Source organism: Pimephales promelas, chromosome 17 (genome assembly GCF_988280905.1).
Source record: "Pimephales promelas chromosome 17, fPimPro1.hap1.1, whole genome shotgun sequence".
NCBI lineage: Eukaryota > Metazoa > Chordata > Actinopteri > Cypriniformes > Leuciscidae > Pimephales > Pimephales promelas.
Genome location: NC_142785.1, coordinates 17,784,095 through 17,805,423, shown reverse-complemented (window position 1 = coordinate 17,805,423; position 21,329 = coordinate 17,784,095). Strand labels below are relative to the sequence as shown.

General features: G+C 37.4%; 2 protein-coding genes across 2 annotated transcripts in view; one reads left to right on the top strand and one right to left on the bottom strand.

Moving 5' to 3' along the window:
• The first annotated feature begins 1,268 nt into the window (after positions 1 to 1,268).
• jmjd1cb (jumonji domain containing 1Cb) overlaps positions 1,269 to 21,329 on the top strand; it is a 175,150-nt gene continuing 155,089 nt past the window's right edge. Inside the window, exon 1 of the mRNA XM_089122044.1 lies at positions 1,269 to 1,287. Within this exon, the coding sequence (XP_088978170.1) occupies positions 1,285 to 1,287 (3 nt within the window). The 5' untranslated portion in view covers positions 1,269 to 1,284. The remainder of the gene's footprint in view (positions 1,288 to 21,329) is intronic.
• reep3b (receptor accessory protein 3b) overlaps positions 3,222 to 21,329 on the bottom strand; it is a 31,909-nt gene continuing 13,801 nt past the window's right edge. Inside the window, exons 2-8 of the mRNA XM_039653300.2 lie at positions 20,908 to 20,980; positions 14,409 to 14,485; positions 14,021 to 14,141; positions 13,633 to 13,746; positions 10,554 to 10,689; positions 7,043 to 7,179; positions 3,222 to 4,053 (exon numbers count right to left, since the gene is read on the bottom strand). Of these exons, the coding sequence (XP_039509234.1) occupies positions 3,973 to 4,053; positions 7,043 to 7,179; positions 10,554 to 10,689; positions 13,633 to 13,746; positions 14,021 to 14,141; positions 14,409 to 14,485; positions 20,908 to 20,980 (739 nt within the window). The 3' untranslated portion in view covers positions 3,222 to 3,972. The remainder of the gene's footprint in view (positions 4,054 to 7,042; positions 7,180 to 10,553; positions 10,690 to 13,632; positions 13,747 to 14,020; positions 14,142 to 14,408; positions 14,486 to 20,907; positions 20,981 to 21,329) is intronic.

Here is a 21,329-nt window from a genome sequence, read left to right as displayed (position 1 = left end):
GATGTTGTATTCTGGGTTTCCGCATACTGCCTTATCGCAGCACGATTTTATTCACGCTGAATTGAGATTTTCTCCTCATTTAGGGAACCAATCACAGAACGGGGAGGGAGCAGCATCTATGCGACACACCGAAGCAGTTTGTTTATATGACTCTGCATCAGCTCTTATAAGTATGAAGATTGGAAAAGCTAGTAGTCATCAAGAAATATTATATGGAATCTTGTTTATAAATTCAAGGGTATGTAGACAGGGGAAAAATATTATATAAATGTGGATACCAGCACATGTGGGCATAGAGGGAAATGAGAAAGTTGAGAGATTGGCAAAAAATGCATCAAAAAAAGAGCTTATTGACAGAAATTAAATTGTCAAAATCAGAAGGTAAGAATCTAGTGTGGAAAAAGGTAATGGAAATATGGCAATATCAATGGGATCAGGAAAGTAAAGGAATACATCTATACAGGATTCAAAATAAAGTAGGTATTGTAAGAGAGAGGTCAAAGAGCAAGTTATGATAACAAGACTTAGAATTGGACATTAGTCCAAGTTAAGTTAAATGGAACTCTTTGTATTTTAGGAAAACATCCCACAGGACTATGTGATGAATGTCAAGAGGAGGAAATGCTGTAGTCAGTCACATTTTTATGTCATGCAGGAAATTTACCCAAGAAAGGCAAGAGTTGAAACATAATTTGCAAGAAATTGGTGTAGGACAATATAATGTTAAAAATATATTAGAATATGGGAAGAGTGATCAAGGAAATAAATATTTATTTTATTTTCTAAAGAGGACTGGACTGGAAGGACGAATATGAGTATGAAATAACCAGTAGATGGCAGTAATGCAACTTTTTGAATGCCAACTGCCGTAAAAGACCAAAGAAGAAGAAGACGAAGTTTGTTTACTATGGATTCAACATGGCAGCAGACACGAAGCTACCTTTTGATGCAGCCTTAGATATTGTTCTAAGTAGTTTAGAATGTAAGTCTATTTCTAAAAAAAGAGCAGGTTTTGCCGTTAAACTTCGCGAGACCCCAGTCGTTATTGTTGCCTCGCCATTAATCGCCCTAATGGAGGACCAGGTACAGGAGACGGTTCACCTTGGAATATCTGCCGCTCAGCTGTGTCCCGAGAAAGAAAAAGAAAATTAAAGAATTGTCGATACCAACTTCTGTTCGGTAGTCCCGAGGCCTGGATGAGCGCAAAGTGGCAAGACATGTTAGCCACGGAGTTGTATAGTACCAACCTGCTAGGCATCGTCGTCAACGAAGTCCATGGCATAAATGGTAAGTGGTATTTATTAATATCATATTGTCATTATGCCTGTAGACTACCTACTGTGGTTGTCACAGTACCACTAAGTTGCTTTTTTTTAATATCAATATACAGCTAGCTACCGCTTTAGTAGCATAGTAGCATTAGTAGCTTTCAGCTGCGCATGCACACCCGATTAAAGTTGTTGACACTTTAGTCATTAAATTAATTTTTTTTATTTTTTTTAACTTGTGAAGTACAAGCGCAAACAATTTCCAATGCAAATAACAACTTCAAGATCTATGTTAAACTGTCCTTAATACGTGTGTTCTTCTAAGTTAATTGAAACGATTGGCTATGAGGTACGTACAGGAACATTTGATAGACATTCTTAGCACCCAATAAACGGTGCCGGGCATTCGTAAACCACTCCTCAAATACGAGAAAATGTGGTTCCCAGACCCACCCTAGTCAGCCAGGCTAATGTTGTTGCATGATATGAGAGAATCAATTAACGCTGTAAACATCAAAAGGATATTTGTTGCATATTTGTTCAAAATCATAATTTGAAAAACAGTAGATCTTCAAAAACTCAACTTTTGTGTTCCACTAGAGAAATACAGTCATGGTATTTACTTTATAACGAAATGAGTGTGCATAATTGATGACAAAACAGACATTTTTGGTCTTGAGACCTGTCACATCGAGGCAAGAACATGAAATACATACTGTTATAGTATAGCGCCCTCTAGTGGACATCTAATATAGTGCAAATGCAGGTTTATGACAGTTCTAGCACACAGACAGTGTTCTAGCAGTGTAATAAAATAGACAACATTTGACATCTCTAGACTAAAGCTGCTGTTAACTGGTGAGAAGCACTTGAAAAGTAAGTGAACCAAAAAGGTAAAAATTGCCAAATGAGTAGTAAATTTGATCGCGGACCTCTTGACTGCTTTTGCTTTTAACTTGTAGGTAGCCATAATGATTTCTGTCAGTTTGATTTGAAAGCTGCTCTAGCAGCCAAAACTCACTGCTGCCTCGACATTCACTACTGAATTATTAACTTAAATATCAAAATTTAATTTGGTGGTTACGGATACATTAATTTACTATCAATTACAGATTTTTTAAAATTATTATTATTTGATTTTACGTACAATAACTGTGGTAACAGGGTTAACTTGTTGATGAATGTAGTCAAATAATAAAATGGGATTATTAAAAGTCCAAATGATGTCACTTCCTCAGTCTGGAAATTGTGGAAAGTTTTAAACGTAACAAAGTCTGCCATCTAATGGACGATGGGCGTAATAACAATCTGCGTTGTAGATCTACAACCTTTATTGCAAGCAAGCTCAAACTTCCGTTTACCCTTTGCAGTTATTGTATTATACATTTTATTAGACCAAATCAGAGTCTGGAAACTTCGGAACATTAAGTAAATGAGAGTTACAGTATGAAATAAATGTTAGAAGCTGTCCAATTATACTTAATGGTGAGAGTTTCAGTCATCTTCACTCCTCTCCTCTCCTGTCTCCCACTGATTGAAGCTCAAAGCTCAGGTTCTGGATCTCCACACCATTCATAAACGTCATGAAATCTTGACTTTTTCTTTCCACAAGAACAGCACTGTCCTAAACTAATGGCAGTGGTGCTTGATGATACACAAGTCAAATATTTGTACACCCCTAGCCATTCATTATTACCGACTAAGATCAACCAGCATAAACCATCTTCAAGAGTTTATACTATTTGAAATTTTCATGTATGAACTTTTTTAAAAATTTACAAATGTACGCATGTATTCCCGATGTTGTGAGACCGATCTATCCATCCGTCAAAACGTGCAAATATTCATTAATATGTATTCATCCATTAATCCATCAACTGCTCAGCAGCAAAATAAATATAATTTGGTTATATATTAATGTGTAAAACAATGTGTAGCAAAGAAATAACAATATTTGCATTACAATATTCCAGCTTTATTCATATATTGCATTCATTTTAAATGACACATCGATCTACACGACAGCAGTCACCTGCACACCCACAGAGATGTTATAAAGAGTGGTCCTTCTCCCAGATAAAAAGCGTTCTGCATTGAGACCAGTAGTGAAGGATTTCAATTCAGGATTTAAAGAATGTGCAAAAGGGGTTTTCATTTAAACCCACATACCATCAAACAGTCAGCTTTTTATTTCTTTTTGTTTTTACACATTTGAAAATTGTATTAAAACATCTAAAAAGTCAACAAGAACACAACACTGCATTTTGTTCTCTTTGGTATTTTTTCTATTACTGATTAGAGACAATTTTGGTCTGATGCTGACAAATCACTGTCAAGTTTTAAAGAATCAGAATTAATTACTTAAACTACAATTGTAAAAACGACTTAAAACACATCTAAAAGGCAGCAAAAGAAAAACAAAAACAGAAATATAAAAACCCACATCCAAAAAGAACATTTCTAAATGCAAATACTGAAGCCATGCATAACAAATAAAGCCATCAGTCAAACCCCATAAACTTCAAGCTCATAATACTCACTGTACAGCTCACTGTATGTACACATTTGCTGGTAGAAGTAATAAATAGATCTGTTGGTATATCCATGAAAAAGTAAAAAAAAAAACACAGTCCACAGCCCTTATGAAAAGAGAAGAATATGAACACACTGGTTGTCTGATAAAGTGGACGCATCAGTAGTCAGCTCAGTCCTCCATGCTGGTGTAAGTCATGGCATTAATCCCTGGTCTTTTCCTCCCTTTGATCTTCAGAGATCCATAACGGGCCTGCGACCAATGAATGACAAGCATTTGTTACCAGAATAAAAATGAAGAGGCAAGCTATAAACAATTATAATCTCAAGAGAATATGATCTGATGAAGAGCTGTAATAACTAAATGATAAAAATGGCAAATAGCGAACGTCCATCAGTGACATCACTTTAAAGTAGTAAAACAATGGATTTGAATACTGGGTAATCTCACCATGCATAATTTACATTTTACTATACTATTCTTACCTGTTATAGTAACCAAATCAAACTCATGTGAATATTTCAATTTCGCAAATCAGCCTGTGAGAGTTGTGACTTCTTACAGCGTGCAACATGCGCATGTCATCAAATGCAATGCAACAGAGGAAAAAGGGCATCATTTATTAAAAAATAAATAAAATTATAATTATAGCTTTTGACCAAATAATATTGATTGTTGCATGGGAAATGTAGGTTTTTACATTAACTGAAATTTACATTTATCGCAATAATGTTTTTGGCACAAAAGTTACTATTATAAGCATGATGATGATGATGATGATGACATAATTAACAATTACACAGTATATATAAATATATAAAATAATATGTTGCTTTTGAAGAATGCAAATAAGTCTTTTAGGGTGGGTTGCACCAAAAAGGATTAATCTTAAATCTAGATTAAATCCAGGTTTATCTTATAATTCAGTTGCACCAAACTTTAAACCTTGTTTAAAAATAAGCAGGTTTACATGTAAACCATCATTTTAATCCTAGATTTAGGCTGAATCCCAATTCTCTGTCTTACCCCTTCCCCTTAACCCTTCCCCTTCGTCTTACCCCTAGCCCTTGTCCCTCGAAAACGATTGGTAAACGCTAGTGCAAACATAACCCTATGAAATGAGACACCACTCGGTTACGTCATCTTACATCGTCCTTAACTGTGTCACCCGGGGTAACAAGTGTTGATCACAAACTTCTCGAAACTTTCAAGATGCCATCAAAATGTCCGGGATTGGGCTTTTGCTTTCCGTCTTCACTATTCATTATGTTTACATGCACAAGGTGTTGTTTCAATCGGACTGAATTCATTCATTTAAATCGGTGAATCTGAATGTATTGTTGATCTAATATTCCCGTGTTTTCGTCTCAGTCGGGATCCGTTTGAAGCTGAATACATCATCTGAGAAGCTGATCACGTACGTGTCTGTGTCAAATAATGTACACATAATGAATGGCGACTGTAGAAAGCAAAAGCTGAATCACGAACATTTTGGGTGATCTTGAAATGTGGGACTGATTGTGCAAAACAGCAATGTAACGTTAGCATAGCCTAGCGTAGCAAAGTAGTGAATTTTAAAAAAACTTTAAAAACATTTCAATAAACAACATAGTTGCAAATATATATGTACCTAATTGTGTAGAGCACAAAACAAGACGGTCATATTTTTTATCAATCATTTAAGCATAAAAACTTGTGCATTTCTTACCTCTTGGTTTCAAGTAAGCTCACGAAAATTCTTGGTCTTAAGGGTATACCCCTTCACCTTACCCCTACCCCTAGATCAAAATGAGAATTGGGATAGCCCTTCCTCTCACGTGAACGCGCAAAACTAAGGGGAAGGGGTAAGGGGAAAGTCAGAGAATTGGGATTCAGCCTTAAAGCCCCTCTGAAATCTAAATTTAAGTTTAGCTTTTAGTATGAACATGTTTGCCTTAAAGGAGTAGTTCACTTTAAAAAAAAAAAAAAATTGCTGATAATTTACTCACCACCATGTCATCCAAGATGTCCATGTCATTCTTTCTTCAGTCAAAAAGAAATTAAGGTTTTAATGAAAACATTCCAGCATTTTTCTCCATATAATGCACTTCAGGTGGGAACCAAACGGTTCAAGGTCCAAAAGACAGTTTCAGTACAAACTGCAAACTGTTCAAAGGGCTTTAAACGATTCTAGATGATGAATAAGGGTCTTATCAAGCGAAACGATCGCTAATTTAATAAAGAAACAACAAAGTTTAAGTTTTATAAGCTCAAATGGTCGCCTTGCTCTGTTCTGACGCACGTTTGTGACTCTCCTGTTCAAACTCGTTCATCAAAATGAACACATTTTTTTTCGTGTCATTTGGTTCATTCAACGAACGAAATGAACGAATTGACTCGGGAAAAGATTCGTTCATTTTGATGAACAACTTCGAACAGGAGAGTCACAAACGTGCGTCACAGAATAGAGCAAGGCGAGCATTTGAGCTTATAAAACTTTATCAACTTTTTTTTTTAAATGAGAGATCGTTTCGCTTGATAAGACCCTTATTCATCGTCTGGAATCGTTTAAAGCGCTTTGAACAGTTTGCAGTTTGCACTGAAACTGTCTTTTGGACCTTGAACCGTTTGGTTCCCACTGGAAGTGCATTATAAGGAGAAATGTTTTCATCAAAAACCTTAATTTCTTTTCAACTGAAGAAAGAATGACATGGACCTCTTGGATGACATGGGGGTGAGTAAATTATCAGCAAAAGTTTTTTGAAAAGTGAACTACTCTTTTAAGGTTATTAATAAGCTGGTGTGTTCCAAAACAGCTTCTCATCACATCTTCTGTCCAATCAAATGCTTTCTATAATCTAAAGCGTCCCGCCCCCTATGTTATAAATACCACCTGCCCAAAGCGACCATTGTCACGTCATGGAACTATACGGGTTGGAGATGTGTGTTTGGTCACCCAAAGGCTTGAGTTTGTTGGTTAAGAATAAAATGGCTAAAATTGATTCACACCTCTGCTACTTCAAATCCATCCATCAGTTTTTAATCACAGGTAGAATTCTAATCCCTGATTTGTTAATCTGCGTTTAAAATTAAGTGGTGCAACACAACTCGATTTAAAATAAAGCCCATATCAAAAAATCCTAGATTAGCTGTAAACTGTGCTAAATTGAATCCTTGTTGGAGCAACCCACCCTTTATTTAATGTTTATTTAGTCTTGGAAGAGCAAAATGGAAATGTGCAATCGGGTTTAGATGGACTTACATCTCTGCGCACTTTTGAGCGGGTTATTTTGACGCTCTGAGATCGTCTGAGCCCATGATGAGACACGGCTTCATCTTCAGAGAACACAGCCTTCCCCTCGTCATCACTTCTGTCATTGTCATCGCTATGATAATATTCTACAAAAGAAACCATTTGAGAGTAAAGAAAACAAAATGAACATGTAGATCAGAGTATGATCACACATAACAGCAGACAGAAGAGCAGGTATGATCGAGATCAGTGCCACTTAAAAGCTTATCCTTCAAGACAGAATTTACACCAACATCAAGTGGAGACCAGGTAACAAAGAACTAAAGTTATCTACAACACAATATGTTCTACATTGAAGACCGAGCAGAAACCTTTTTTTTTTTTTTTTACATTTATGCATTTTGCGATAATTCCTTATAAATCGATAATATTTGAAAGCAGATAAACGATGTATTGGTAAATATATATATTTAGATAAATCGAAATTCAATTTTTTTTTTTAAATTTGAAAGCCTAATTACAAAAACAAAAAGTCCCAACATTAAAATTCCTGTCCCAATGACACAATTATAATGTTCTCATTATAAATGTATGTAGACTTGCACTGCACTTAACTGTATTTTCCAAAGTGATCCAAAGTAATAACAATCATATTTCAAGACATTTAAAAGCATCATGGCAAACAGTGCGCATCTTAAGTGTCTCAAATGAAGGAAATTATCCACTATTTATCGGCTTTAACATATCGGCCAAATTTTCTTATCAAGCCGATGACGACAACATAATAACTGTGATATACTTAAGTTTGCTAACTTTGTTTCGAAGGCTTGGGAAAGAAGGCTAGCTAGTGTATTTAACTAGATTTAATTTTGTCTTATGTAGGATTATGGGTTTAGGTTTGATATTTATTTGAGTAAACATATATATATATATGATAAATGTATGTATGATTATATACATGCATGTCTATGAATATACAGGTACTATTACGATTATCACTTTGTTCCTAATTTTTGTCTCTATTAGGTTAGTTAGGTATGTGATGTACCCTGGACCTGGCTATCTTGTATTAATTTTTCTTATATATCTGTATATTATTGTTGGTGTCTTGTAAGCCCATTTGGGCTGAGCAGCATATGTATACGCATGACACAATGATAAAGATTCATTCATTAAAATGAATATATATATATATATATATATATATATATATATATATGCGTTCCAATATATAATCGTTTATTGGCCGATACGATATACCGATATGGTGGCTGATATATCGTGCATCTCTACATTGCAATCAAGGTATACATTTTTATCAGTTCTTGCTTTCCCTGGTAATCAAACCCATGACCTCACCGTTACTAGTGCCAGGCTTTAATGTTTAAACTACAGGAAGGCTAAAATACTTTAATATTACAAGCAGCATAGGAACAACAATATGCAAATTGACAAAGGTGACAACATGCTGGATAGGAAACCTGTGACCGATACATTTGTTCCAAAATACAGCAGAATTTGATTGAATGTCAACAAGGTGTGGAAAGTGTTTTCTCCTCATTTTAAGAAGTTGATAAGTCTATTTATTTATCCAACTGTGCATGATTATTTGTTTATTACTTTGCATTTAGTATTGCTTTTCCTTGTCCATGACCCTATTCGAATAGATCTATTTTTGGGTCACGACTGACCGGTTAAGAACCACTGATCATGTTTATTGTGAAGTTTGGGAATGTGATTTCAGCTGCAGAGAAAGTACAAGTGGGGGGGAGAGAGAGAGAGAGAGAGAGAGAGAGAGAGAGAGAGATAGAGAGAGAGAGAGAGAGAGAGAGAGAGAGAGAGAGAGAGAGAGAGAGAGAGCGCGAGCAGCTGCCGGGTTGAGGCCGCTCCTGGCACCATCACCTCTGGGCTCCCCGGGTGGCGCTGGGAGCTAGGCAGAGCCAGCCTGTGCCAGGGCGCCTAAAGGCAATCCAGCTTGAGCAGATTCACTGTAAACTCCATCACCAGAATGATGCCACAAAAAGACAGGCCATAAACAAGACCATACAGCACTGCACAGAACTGCAGGCTTAATTTAGTATTGTATATGCAGTTCTCCTTTCCACCATCAGGGGGCAGAATAAATACAGAAACCAATGGTTCTGAAAAGCCTTCCTTTGTTTGTTTCCACACCCACCGCTGCTTTCAATAAATGAAATAACAACTTCCGTGGGATTTGGAAAACTATGCAATTCATTTTCCAGAATCATTCTATTAAGGCCCTGTGCAAACTAAGCAGAAAGAGATTTAAAAGGCGACAAATATAAAGACGCATTGGCATGTCTTTGTTATATAGACTGATGGCAGCTCTGAAGGCCAGTCTGCCTTATAACCAGGAGAGACACAACTTCTCTCAACCTTGGCATGAATTTTATTGAGCATCTGAATAACAGTCGTAATATTTTGTAGGCTATACAACTTATAATGTGTATATATTATATATACACATAATGGTTTCCGTTTAATTTTTCGAATTTAGAATAATGGAAAATTATTTTTTTTTAAAAACAGATAAAAATTGTCACACTCTAGGAAACTTATTGGGCAAATAATAAGCACATAAAAATCATTGCAATATTCACAATGGTTATATTGCTAGCTAGCGAAACCACTAATATCAGACCCCTGTACTTAATAAGTATGAACTTAACAATATACACAGGCATGTTTTATGTCATGCCTGTCATTCAAAGCGGACTTCTGCATCTTTAGAAAAAGCCATCTTTCACCTTGGCTTTGAGCCTCTGAAAGGGAATGCCATTTTGGAGGAGCTGGCTTTCTGATGGCTTCATTGCGGACGAGATGAAAATGACCTGGATGCCAGCGGAATTTCAAATGCGGCGGGCACATTAGCATACCGAGATAGAAGCACATTAGGTATTCTGCTCAGAGGCTCCCCGAGCTGTTTTTTTCCTCTTCATCTTCTCACAAAGCGGCACTAGACTACACCTTTCATGCTAGGAATGTGCCTTTATCACTTATAACCCTCCGTTGCTTGAGACAAATACCGAATCCATTCCATTTGCTCGAAAACCAGTTAAAACTGCCGTGATTTCCGAAAGCGTGTGAGATTTGGTTGAGATACCATTATGAAAGCGCTATGGATTTACACTTTCCCAGCTCCTGCTGTTTGGTGTCACACAAAAGCTGTCTGATACCTCGCAGGTGACAACATCGCACATTCAGAATAAACATGTTGTCTGATAGAGCAGTTATTGCATAACAGTCTATTGTTTATGATTGTGAGCATTGTTGTGTGATCACCTCTAAAGCTCAATTAAATTTGTTCGACATCATTAGAAATGACGTTGCAATGCATTGGAAGCTCATTTGAAACATAGTTGCTTCATAAAAATACTTATTGTGCGACTAAACAGGCAAAGCAAGGCATCTGCCTTCTGTTGTGGACGCAGCAGAGAAACAGCTGAGCGAAAGGAAACAAAGGATGGCATGTTAATAATTAATCTGAGGTAAGATATACCAGCTCCGTCGGGTTGGTCCATGTTGGCTCTTCTGGCAGGGTTGGAGCCGTAGGATGAATATCCGTCGTCGTGAGGGATCTGGGTAAGGTCGTGCATGCTGAGGCTCCTGAGCTTCTCTGTGATGGCACCTTGACCCTGTAGAGACAAAACAACCCCCAGTTATGATAAACATGTCAGCGCTGACAACACACAGAACAGCTTAGACAGAGCGTAACAAGACTGCATGGATTCATCACGACATGCATGTATGGATGAATGTTAAAAAGATTTGGGCTCTGTTCCTAGTGACCTGCTCCGGTGTCAAATGAACCTCTGGAACAAATAGCGCTCCTCACATGACTCGGTTTATTTCAAAGGGGTTGGCATTAGCATGTCAGCAGTGAATTTATTGATTAAACAATGAATTGGGGCCGGTTCACGCAGAATGCAGTTTTTTATTTCACTGCGCTAATTTTACATAGTTTTTCAGTGTTATTGCACTAGAAGGACATGTTTTAGTGTTGTGCGCACACATCTTGTGCAAAACACAGTGTTCTAAAAATGTTAAATGAAGTTAAAATAAGTTTAAAAATCCAGTTGATAAAACGAAATCGGAATTGAGAGGAACAGAAACTAATATTCACTGGATGGTCATATACCTTTTCACCACTAGATGGGGGTAAAAATTACACAGTGTAGCTTTAATATTGTTGTTATTTACAAGAGTGACAACTAGTGTTGGGCGATATGCTCCATTTTCATATCGTCCTATCGTCAGCCTGTGAGATCGGCGATACACGATATTATCGTGAGGGGGCGGGGCTAACTTATTTGATTATTAACTTGATTATTGAGCCTATCATTAATTTGCTTGTTTTATTAGCCTACTTCGTTTTATATACGAGAATCTTTTTTCTATTTTGCTAGCAAAGGTGGAGTGTTTATTAATAGGATCAGGTTATTTCCTGGTATAGTGAGGTAAAAAAAAAAAAAGAGATCCTAATCCTTTTGTTTGTCAACGGGAAATTTACGGACACATTAGCCTATCCTCATGCCGTTACATGCAGCATTTTGACTAGGGTCTATTTCTGCACGAGATGAAAACACGTTTTAATAATTTCTTGGGTCAGAAAAAGTCGGAGTTTGCGATATGTGCCCCCCTACCAGTGCGCTCTCTGCGCACTTCACATGCGCACTTCAGTAAGCACGAAGTACGCGGGTTAATGCGTTTTAAATGCCGATAGAAGAGCAAGGGCCAAACGTCTAGCTGAGTCGATCGGTTTATACTTATACTTATGACTTGACTCTGATAAAGGAAACGTTTACATGACCACATGCATTGTCAAGTTTATTCAACATAATCAGGTTAAGAACGTCGTCGCATGTAAACGCGCTCAATCTCTGAAAGTGAAAGTAAAAACGGACTGCTTTCGGCATCTGCATTAACGCCGCGTTCCCTCAGAGACGACGATGATAACGGTAACTATAATACTATTTTAGTGATATTATTATTAATACTATTTAGTAATTGTATTGTTTTTAGTGTTAGTTTCATTAAACGTTTTGTTAATGTGTTACGGAAACAAATACTGACGAACAACGATGCCGTTTTCATCTTGGATCTGTAGGAAATTGAATTTTGCGTCTGTTAAAACAAGCACACTTGATAATTTGTGAATGGATCGCCTTGCAATTAAATTTTGATGTGGGATGTCTTTTAGTCTGTTTTAAAAACATTCTCTTAGAGGAGTCCTCATTAGTGCGTGTGTTGTTGCAATTGTTATGAGATGATGTCGTTGTAAATTTAGGCAAGGCAAATTAATTGTAGTTCCTAATATTCATTTAATAACAATACTAGCTTTATAATAATAATAATAATAGGCCTAATAATAATAATTTAATACATTATGGTAAAACGAGCCAATTATCGTATTGATATCGTCAAAGGCATCTGCCATCGGCGATATGTCAGACTATCGTCGATACACGATATCGGCACAACCCTAGTGACAACTGAATTCTATTGGCCAATTCAGACAGCACAGACAAACACCAACAAACCAGTTGGTCGATGGATTTTGCATTTTATGAAAAATAACTGTCATATGAAGTGTTCTTGGTTTTGGAAGAGAGCTTAATTGAAGATTGATTTATAAAAACTAAACTTTGGCTGAGAACAATAATACAAGCAGTACTTAACACCCCGTTTGAGTCAGAAAAACTATTTAAAAAATGAAAAAAGGAAACAATGAACTAAAAGTTGTTAAAATGATATCAACAACATGCCGTAGACACCGTGGAATTACCTGCACTGGAGAGAGCAGGGCTGCAGTATTCCTATAGGGTAGTATATGTCAGTAACAAGAAAAAGATCATCACCAGAGAGATTTCACAAATAAAGCAGAAAGAACATGCCAGAAAAAGAGTAAAAGGAATGAGAAGGAGATTATACTGGGAAAATATGGTAGCTTTCGAAAATAGAGATTGTCAAGCCTTTTAAAAGCTTATTAGCTCAGCTTTAGAGATGTCTTTCAATAACGGCATCATTTCAGAGAGTCTGGGCAGGACAGGGGCCAAATGAAAATTGGAGCATTGTTGAGCAGCCCTGTGATCTGCTTCTGATTAGTATATCAGCATGATTTCCTTTACGAATACTAATGGCCTTGGGTTGGTTTCACAAAAGAACAGTGACCTTTGCTTGCAAATGAAAGTCATTAGCGTGTCATTTATTGCTGGTATTGCAGATTTGTGCCAGTGCACTTGTGCTCTTTGCTACATTAGGAAAAGGAAAAGAGTTTAAGGTCAATATGAAACATCATTTGCAACACTTTTACTTTCATAATGTGATGTACACTACCATTCAAAAGTTTGGGGTTAGTAAGATTTTTTTTAAATAAAGTACCTTATGTTAAAAAAATAACAAAAGATAGATAGATAGAATTGAATCTTTCAGAAAATCATGAAAGTGCATTAATTGAAAAGTTAATAGGGTCCATTTTCATTTCATTTTGACTTACACACTGGATTCAGAACTCTCTCTCTCTCTCTAATTCTGGTTGTCTACCGTCAAAACTTACACACACACACACACACACTTGCCTTAACAGCGGCGGACACAGCAGCAGTTGCAGCAATGCTCAGTCCCTGCTTGCCGAAGTTCACCATGGTCTCGTAGCTTCGCTCTTTTGCCTGGATTATGTAGTCGTCAATTTCCTTCAAGAACATTAGGACAATATTGAGGCCTACCTGGTCTTCAGGCACAGTATCAAGCAATATAATATACCAATAATATAATAATACACTACTGGAAATGAACAGCAGCACTAGACCACTGGTGGTCTGATCTTAAAAGGTCACAGAACAACAGGGAAAAATAATAACCAAGTTCGCCTTTCATTTTGCAGTATGGTGAATACTAACACAACATAGGTGCTGCTTTGCAAACCCCGTGCTTTAAGAGGTAAAAACATATGAAGAGGAGATTCACCCTTTCTTTGGAGGAAAGCAGAGGATGGAGGGCTTTTCTGTAGATGACACTAGCTCCTCTCGTGTAGGGAGACAGAAGCCAGATCACAAATGCAACCTTGATCTCGTAATATAGGGGAAACCTTTAGATCAGAGTAGAGAAAGAGAGATACAAAGACCCCCGTTACATCAGATTATTCGCCGACATAATTACACTCATTAAAGCTGTATTCCAACAAATTAATTTGTGCTACTCTAAATTAAAACAGCAACTTCGTTTCATTAAGCCCTGATTGCTTCCCTGCATTCCTTGGTCTAGGGAAACAAAAACAAGATCTTAAATGAAACGGCTTGCTTCTTTAGCCTGACATGAATCACTTGTAATCAGGTGATGTGTGAAGTGAACTCACCAGGCTATGGTTAGATCTGAGATGGTCTCCACTACTGTAAACAAGGCAAAGACAATCCAGTACATCATCCATCGCACCTGAAAAAGGAACAAAACAGCAAACAAACAAAAACAACAACGTTTAATCTACAAAGTTTATGTTAAGTGCACTGATATAAAAAAGTGACCAATACCAGTAATCAATAAAGATTTTTAGGAGTTCTCGCCCAATATGGAACCATACCGCCAATCCAAACTGTATGCTAATTGTCAACCGCATTTGATGATAGTGGCCTTGACTTTACATTATACCACTATGAGAGACATGAAACTAACATGGCTATGCTGAAAAATTACTGTATATGACAAATGGTCATATATACACAGTTGTTTACCATCAACACCAATTTTCAAATAAGTTTTTGCTTCAAATAATATGTTGTAATGATTCCCTTTGTATATGGCTGGTTTTGCTCATGGCTATAAAACCTTTAATTAAGACTTTTAAAATTCACCCTTTGCGTGGAGCTTGATTGACAGGAAATCTAACCAATCATACCGCCGACATTTTGTACCCCCTGTGACGATCCGCCATTTTGTCCGACAAACAAGCCAGTCAGATAAACCAGGTGTAGTTGAATAGCAACGGCGATTAATTAAGATAATGGTGAAACGGTGTTCATATCGGACTTGCTACACAGACAACAGGTACCCAGAAAGGCTTGGCAATGTACAGTTTCACCCGTTCCCTAAACCTGTCAGTAACCTGGAGAGGTGTATGAAATGGATACGTTTGTGTGGACGTTAAAGCACACTAATAATGTCACAGTAGTTAGCTAACGCTTGCTAGGATGACTTCCTGATTGTGTCGTTATAAATGTATACTACTTTTGGTAACGCTTCCTTTTACAGTCCAGTTATCCATGTAAATACTATGTACTTATTTTAGGAACTACAATTACTGGGTAATAACTAGTACTAACCCTGAACCTACCCCTAAACCTACCCCGGTTCCATGTACTTACGTTATATTAGCCAGTACTTTCTAGGTAAGTACACTGTAATTATACTGTAAGTACTGTACTGTAAAAGGAAGCGTTACCCTACTTTTGCTTTTTTAATTATTTTAATAGTGAATACGAGCTATATACCCAGTTTTACAGGAACAGTGTTGTTCATTAATGTTATCCTTGGTCTCAATCGTCAGGTGATGCGGTATTCACTTTTTCCCTGTGACCTGTAGGCCATAGCTTCAAACTTGATTTTGTTTTTTTTCATTTCAAGTCACATTCACATCCTGAATATATCCCTCGAAAGCATATTGCAGACCTTTCTGTCTGAGATCAACAAATTATTTTTCCAGAAATTATTCACTATTTCGCCAGGGAGTGAACAAATTGACAGTGGAAGTGCCATGGCTGGAACCGGTTGTTTGTCGGACATAGCGACAGTAACTAAGGGGGACGGGTCTTTGCGAAGGGTCAATTCCTATGGGAAAATACTTCTGGAATCAATGTCGCTAAGAAAGTGGGCAGGCACTGTTGCACTCCATGATGGACTGATGATCATATATATATATATATATATATATATATATATATATATACGCATTTTGAATCCCAAAGTACAATAACCTCTACTCTTAATTTAGTCTTAGCCTCAGACGTCACGCCGACGGACCACTGGCTGAATGTCTGATGCATATGCCACACTTAACTGGAAACTCTTCAGGATTTTAAAAGTTGTCATTTGATTGGTTGAATTCTACAGTATGTCGGAGAGGCGTGCGTGTTGCGTTCTTTAACGGTCCGCCTGTAAACGAAGATGCCGTGACGCCAAACCCCCCCACGGAAGAATGCAGTTGTGTTTACAACTTTGACAATGAGCGCGTATCTCGATCAATGTAAAAATAAAACGGCCCTTAAATACATCCAAGAGTTTTGCACACCAGTCTGTTATTGTGGGGATATCGACATAACATTTTCACACCCCTAAACGTGACGTAGAACAAAACAAACTGTGATTGGTTGTTTTACATGACAGTCAGAAGTCTGTGCGGTCCTTAGCCAATGAAAGCTGCTATGGTGTCCAGACCTTCTGCTGTCAGTCTGAAGGTCTGGCTACGCAAGACTACTCTTAATGCAGCATTGATCACCTGATGCATCACAGTCACCCAAACATAAAACACCTGACACAATGCTAAAGATATATTTAAAAAAAATAAATCATGCATTTTTTTATTCTATTCAATGGCGTCGTGAATGCCTAATCTTTCCACACAGAATGGCTTGCTAACATAAATCCATGCACACCTCTTTTCCTAGGAGGAGACGGAAACAGTCAAGTGTAACAAAAAAATCATTACGGCCGTGACATTAATTTCCATCCCGGCTCTCTGTGCGTGTCTCTCTGCAGCAAGACCTGTTTGGTATGCTCTACCTCTCCTCTGCTCTCAACCACAGCGCGCTTTCAGCCAGCTTCTTAGCATTTCAATTTCAAACGCCCGTGCAGACAGTCATGTGATCCCCAGCCTTGAGCTGCAGCTCTCGAAGGTATTAGGTGATATTTTCAGCCTCACTGAACAAAGTCAAATGAATCCATGCAGAGGCAGCATTACCAGCCTGACAGGAGGCGTCAGATTTAATTGGTGTCCTCCCAATGAACCTTCAGCGGTCCGAGAGAGATCAATGCGTTGCATCAGCCGCTGGGAAGCTGTCGCTCCGTGACAAACTGTCAATCGAAATCCACCAGCAGTGAGCTTTTCTAGTAGCCGGAGCGCTTTGGTTGCGGACCGCATCGATACATAAAATCTAATCAGACATAGAAGCCTTCCTCCCATAATCCTCCAGACAATCCTATTTATTACAAGTCTGCAATTACCTGGCTTCAATTAGAGAAGCATACGAGATAGAAGCGGTTGAAATGCTGCTTGCATCTCGCAATAAAACTGGGTAAAAGGCGATTCAAGAATGGGCCAGCGCCCAAGACAAGCATGCCTTTCCTGTTCAGCACTGCATGTGGATAAAGAGTTGTGTAGACTCGATTTCCAATGGAAATAAAAGCCTTTGAAGAGTCCTGATTGTGAATGGACGTATTCCTTTCCTGCTCTGCGTGTGCACCATGGAGTTTCTTTGTTCAAACATTTAAACTGAGCAGTTAGACATATGAGCTGACCCACTGTTTATCTAACAAACAGGAGTTGTAGGCATTGTACAGATTTGCGCCGAGTAGAAAAACCGCAGCGTGGTTTCTAAGAGCATCTAGTCTATGCTAGTAAACACAGGCTTTGTCAAGCTGCCTTTAAACTTTATTTTAAGTCCAACAAAAACCAGCGACTCCAGTCAAACGGTCCTATAAAAAGGCCTGCAGCACAAAGCATAATTTGTCCAGTTCTATTTTGAAAATGATTTGAAAGAGGTTTCTCTAAAACCCGCCTGCACTTAGAGGCAAACGCTGCAACGGTTATGACATGTTTTCAAAAAAGCTGCTTTTGTGGTCGATTGAGCTTTCTTCTTTTTTCCAAGGGTTTGCTATTAAAAGTCTAAGTTTACCGAAATTGACTTTCCATTCGAACATTCAGGAACATTAAACATTCTAGCAAAGCATATAAACATCCGTGATCTTGGGCTGCCGGTGTCCCTTCTCCTGAGTTGAGTGATACTGCTACTGCTGTTTACATAAATGTGTCCTTATACTGTGTAATGCATCAATCTCCAGGTCAAATATATTATGAGCTTCACGGTAAGGTTGGCCTAATGGCTGGCTTAAGAGTGATTCGGGCTAGTATATATTAAATATTAGTACAATAACATGCGACAAGCTTGACAGAATCGTTTATTGATATTTAACAAACATTCAAGCTGCACATTTCAGCTTTGAAATGTTCCAGAACAATGGCATGGTTTACTTCTACTGTAGTTGTTACTGTAACCACCATTTTAGATTTTTTTTAATATAAAAAAATATATGCATCAACATGATATTCTGTGCTACATGGTAAAAAAGGTCATAATTGTAACAGTAAAGTACTGTAAAACTAAGTGTTTTAAAATAAAAAAACACTGTTTTTAGAAGAGAAAAAATACAGTCTTATTATTTACAGTGTGACAGTTCACATTTTTATGTTTTTTCCGTTAAATAATTAAATTAATTAAATACAAGTCTCTTAGTTTGTCTTGTGTCCGTTTGTTACATCTTACGTACGTTTATTACATTGTTTAAGTGTCATTCATTTACACTGTATTTAAGTTAAAAGCTATACTTGTGATGAACTTTGATTCATTATGTAGCTTTCTCTACCACCTAGCCTATGTTTTTATGGGTTTCAGAATATTATAACAGTATTTTACTACTTTGTATATTTGATTAACAGATGATGTTAATATGACATTTTTAAACTGCTACCATATTTTGTATGGTAAAGCATAACAATTTTTAACAAACAATTCCGATATTTTTTTTCTACATTGTGCTCAACATGCCTGTCGAAAGGGCTTAATCTTCATTGAACATAGAACATTCCTTTAAGCACACTTTCCCAGAAAATCCTCTCTCTATTCCCAGTGTCTTGACAGAGTGAATACAAATCTGAAATGTTTTGCATAGAATTTGGTTGGTTTCCACCAGATGAAGCCTTTCATTAGGAACTATTTTCTAAGAAAATGTTAATGCTCAGAAAAGTAATAATAACAATAATAATAATGTTTCAACTGGGATTTGGTTTTTAATGAAGTGTGCAAAATAATACAGGACAGTGAGACCTGGTTTGGCAACTCCATAAAGGTTCCTGGCATATTTTCTGAAACTTTTGGACTTTCTGAAGTATTGAGATGAAGAACAGTCCTGTTCAGGTCAGGAGTAGAGGTAGACCGATTAATCGGGCGATTTTTGACATTTTTTAACATAATAATCGGCATCGGCCAATATCCAAGTATATCAAGCCGATTATTAGGCAGGCGCATCTGTGGGCAGCCTAGTGTTGTCGTGGAACACGTGTTTGACGCACGCTGCCTCTAGAGTCATTTTCCAGCCGAGTGAGCAGCAGACCTAAATATGAACGCGTTCATGAACTATTGTTCATTGAACGGGTTCAGGCACAACACTGACCGTTAGTTAGTAGCTGGATTAAACATGGTTAAAATGCTGGCCAAACAGTGTAAAGTGTGACTGTATTTCACTGTAGACTAAAAGGTCCAACAGCGGGATGCCATTGTCTGAAGAACAACGGATGGACGGTGCGTTGTGGTGCATTTAAAGTTGTTGTAAAATATAATTTTCCCATCTGGTGGTTGTTTTTTTCGTTCAACAGCAATTTACTAGTGAAATACGTTATTGTTAGAAGTTAAATTAAATAAAATATAATAAATCTCATATATAAAAAAAATTAATCTTTTAAAGTTTTTTTCTCCTTTTTTGTGATAATTAGGTTATGTCCATTTGTCTTTGTCCGTCAACAAACAAAACAAACCAAAAATACATGTTTCAGGACATTTTTTGAGAGGATAAAATGATCAGCATTGATCGGCCATCGGCCCACCCGATTTCAAAAGATCGGTATCGGCGTGAAAAAAAAACCATATCGGTCGACCTCTATTCAGGAGAGGTAGCATTGGCGTAGCTTATACAAATACAGCTGAAGTAACTCACTGCAGCACCGATAGAAACGGGCTCTAAGGTTCCTAGAGTACAGAAATACTACCAGTACAACCACTAAGGAAACCTAAAATTAGCCATCTGAAGTAGACAAATGCATAATAGCAAAGAAAAAGAAATGTTTAATTTATAGGGATAGTTGATCAAAAAATAAAACTTCTGTACATTTACTCACTCTTATGTCGCTTCAAACCATGAAACACAAATGGAGAATAATTAAAAAGTCTTTATTCACCATGGAAGGCGAGTAAATAAACTTAAAAATACACAATTTGATTTGAGTGAACCAATCCTTTAATCATTTCACAAGAACAAAGGGCACACTAGAAGATCATGACGGCTCTTCCTCAATGGGGCAAAACCACATTCAATGTTTTTCTTAATTATATCCTGGTTTGCAGGTTCAACACAATGTTGCTTAGAGCTATTGTTGACTATAACTGGTATTCTGGCCGGACCTGAATTAGCATTTCATTGCATTGATCTCTATCCTGAAAATGTAGGACGAGCTCTCACAGGGCGGGGCCTTCAAGAAGTAAGTGCAAAGAGAACGTGTCAATGGATCCGGACATGCAAGCCAACACGCTCTCTTTCCCAACATGCTTGATCATGCACAGAAACAATAAAGCGCTTCTCTTTTCATGTCCCATTTAAAGGTGTGGTATGGCTTTGTAGTTAAGATCTGGATTAGTAACACAAACGTTCATCATCACTGATCTCTTGAGCAGGTCACTTAACCTCAGGTTATTTCAGAGAGGAATGAATTTGTAGAAAGCAAACCAAACTGCTTTGAAAACTCAAATTCCGGCTAAATCAAAAAAACAACAAGAAATGTAGGCAACATGAATGTACACTGTGTTTATACTTACGTATTCTTTGACATTTTTGGTTTTCACTGCTTTGTAGGAATAGTACGCTGGGTACAGGTTTCCAAAAACCAGCCTGTGAAAAGAAACGGAGGGTAAAATAAATAAAGGAAAACAACTGTAACACTCCAGATATTCTTCAAAAGCAGGACTAACGGGTTCGGATAAATCCTGTCTCTACGTATAGCTCTATTAAAAGCTACTCACTTCCTCGGTCTGATTGTTTACACGGTAAACAATGATTTTCCTTTCTCTCTTTTCCAAAAGAAAACAATAAGGGCAACAGAGGGGACACAAATAGAGGAGACACCTAATTTAAAACGTGTCCTAAGAGAGATTAAATCCATGTAAACTGACGTTCATAGAGAGCAAAGGCTGTGTGTGCTTTTGAATGGCAAAAAAAAAAAAAAAATAGTACTAGCTCT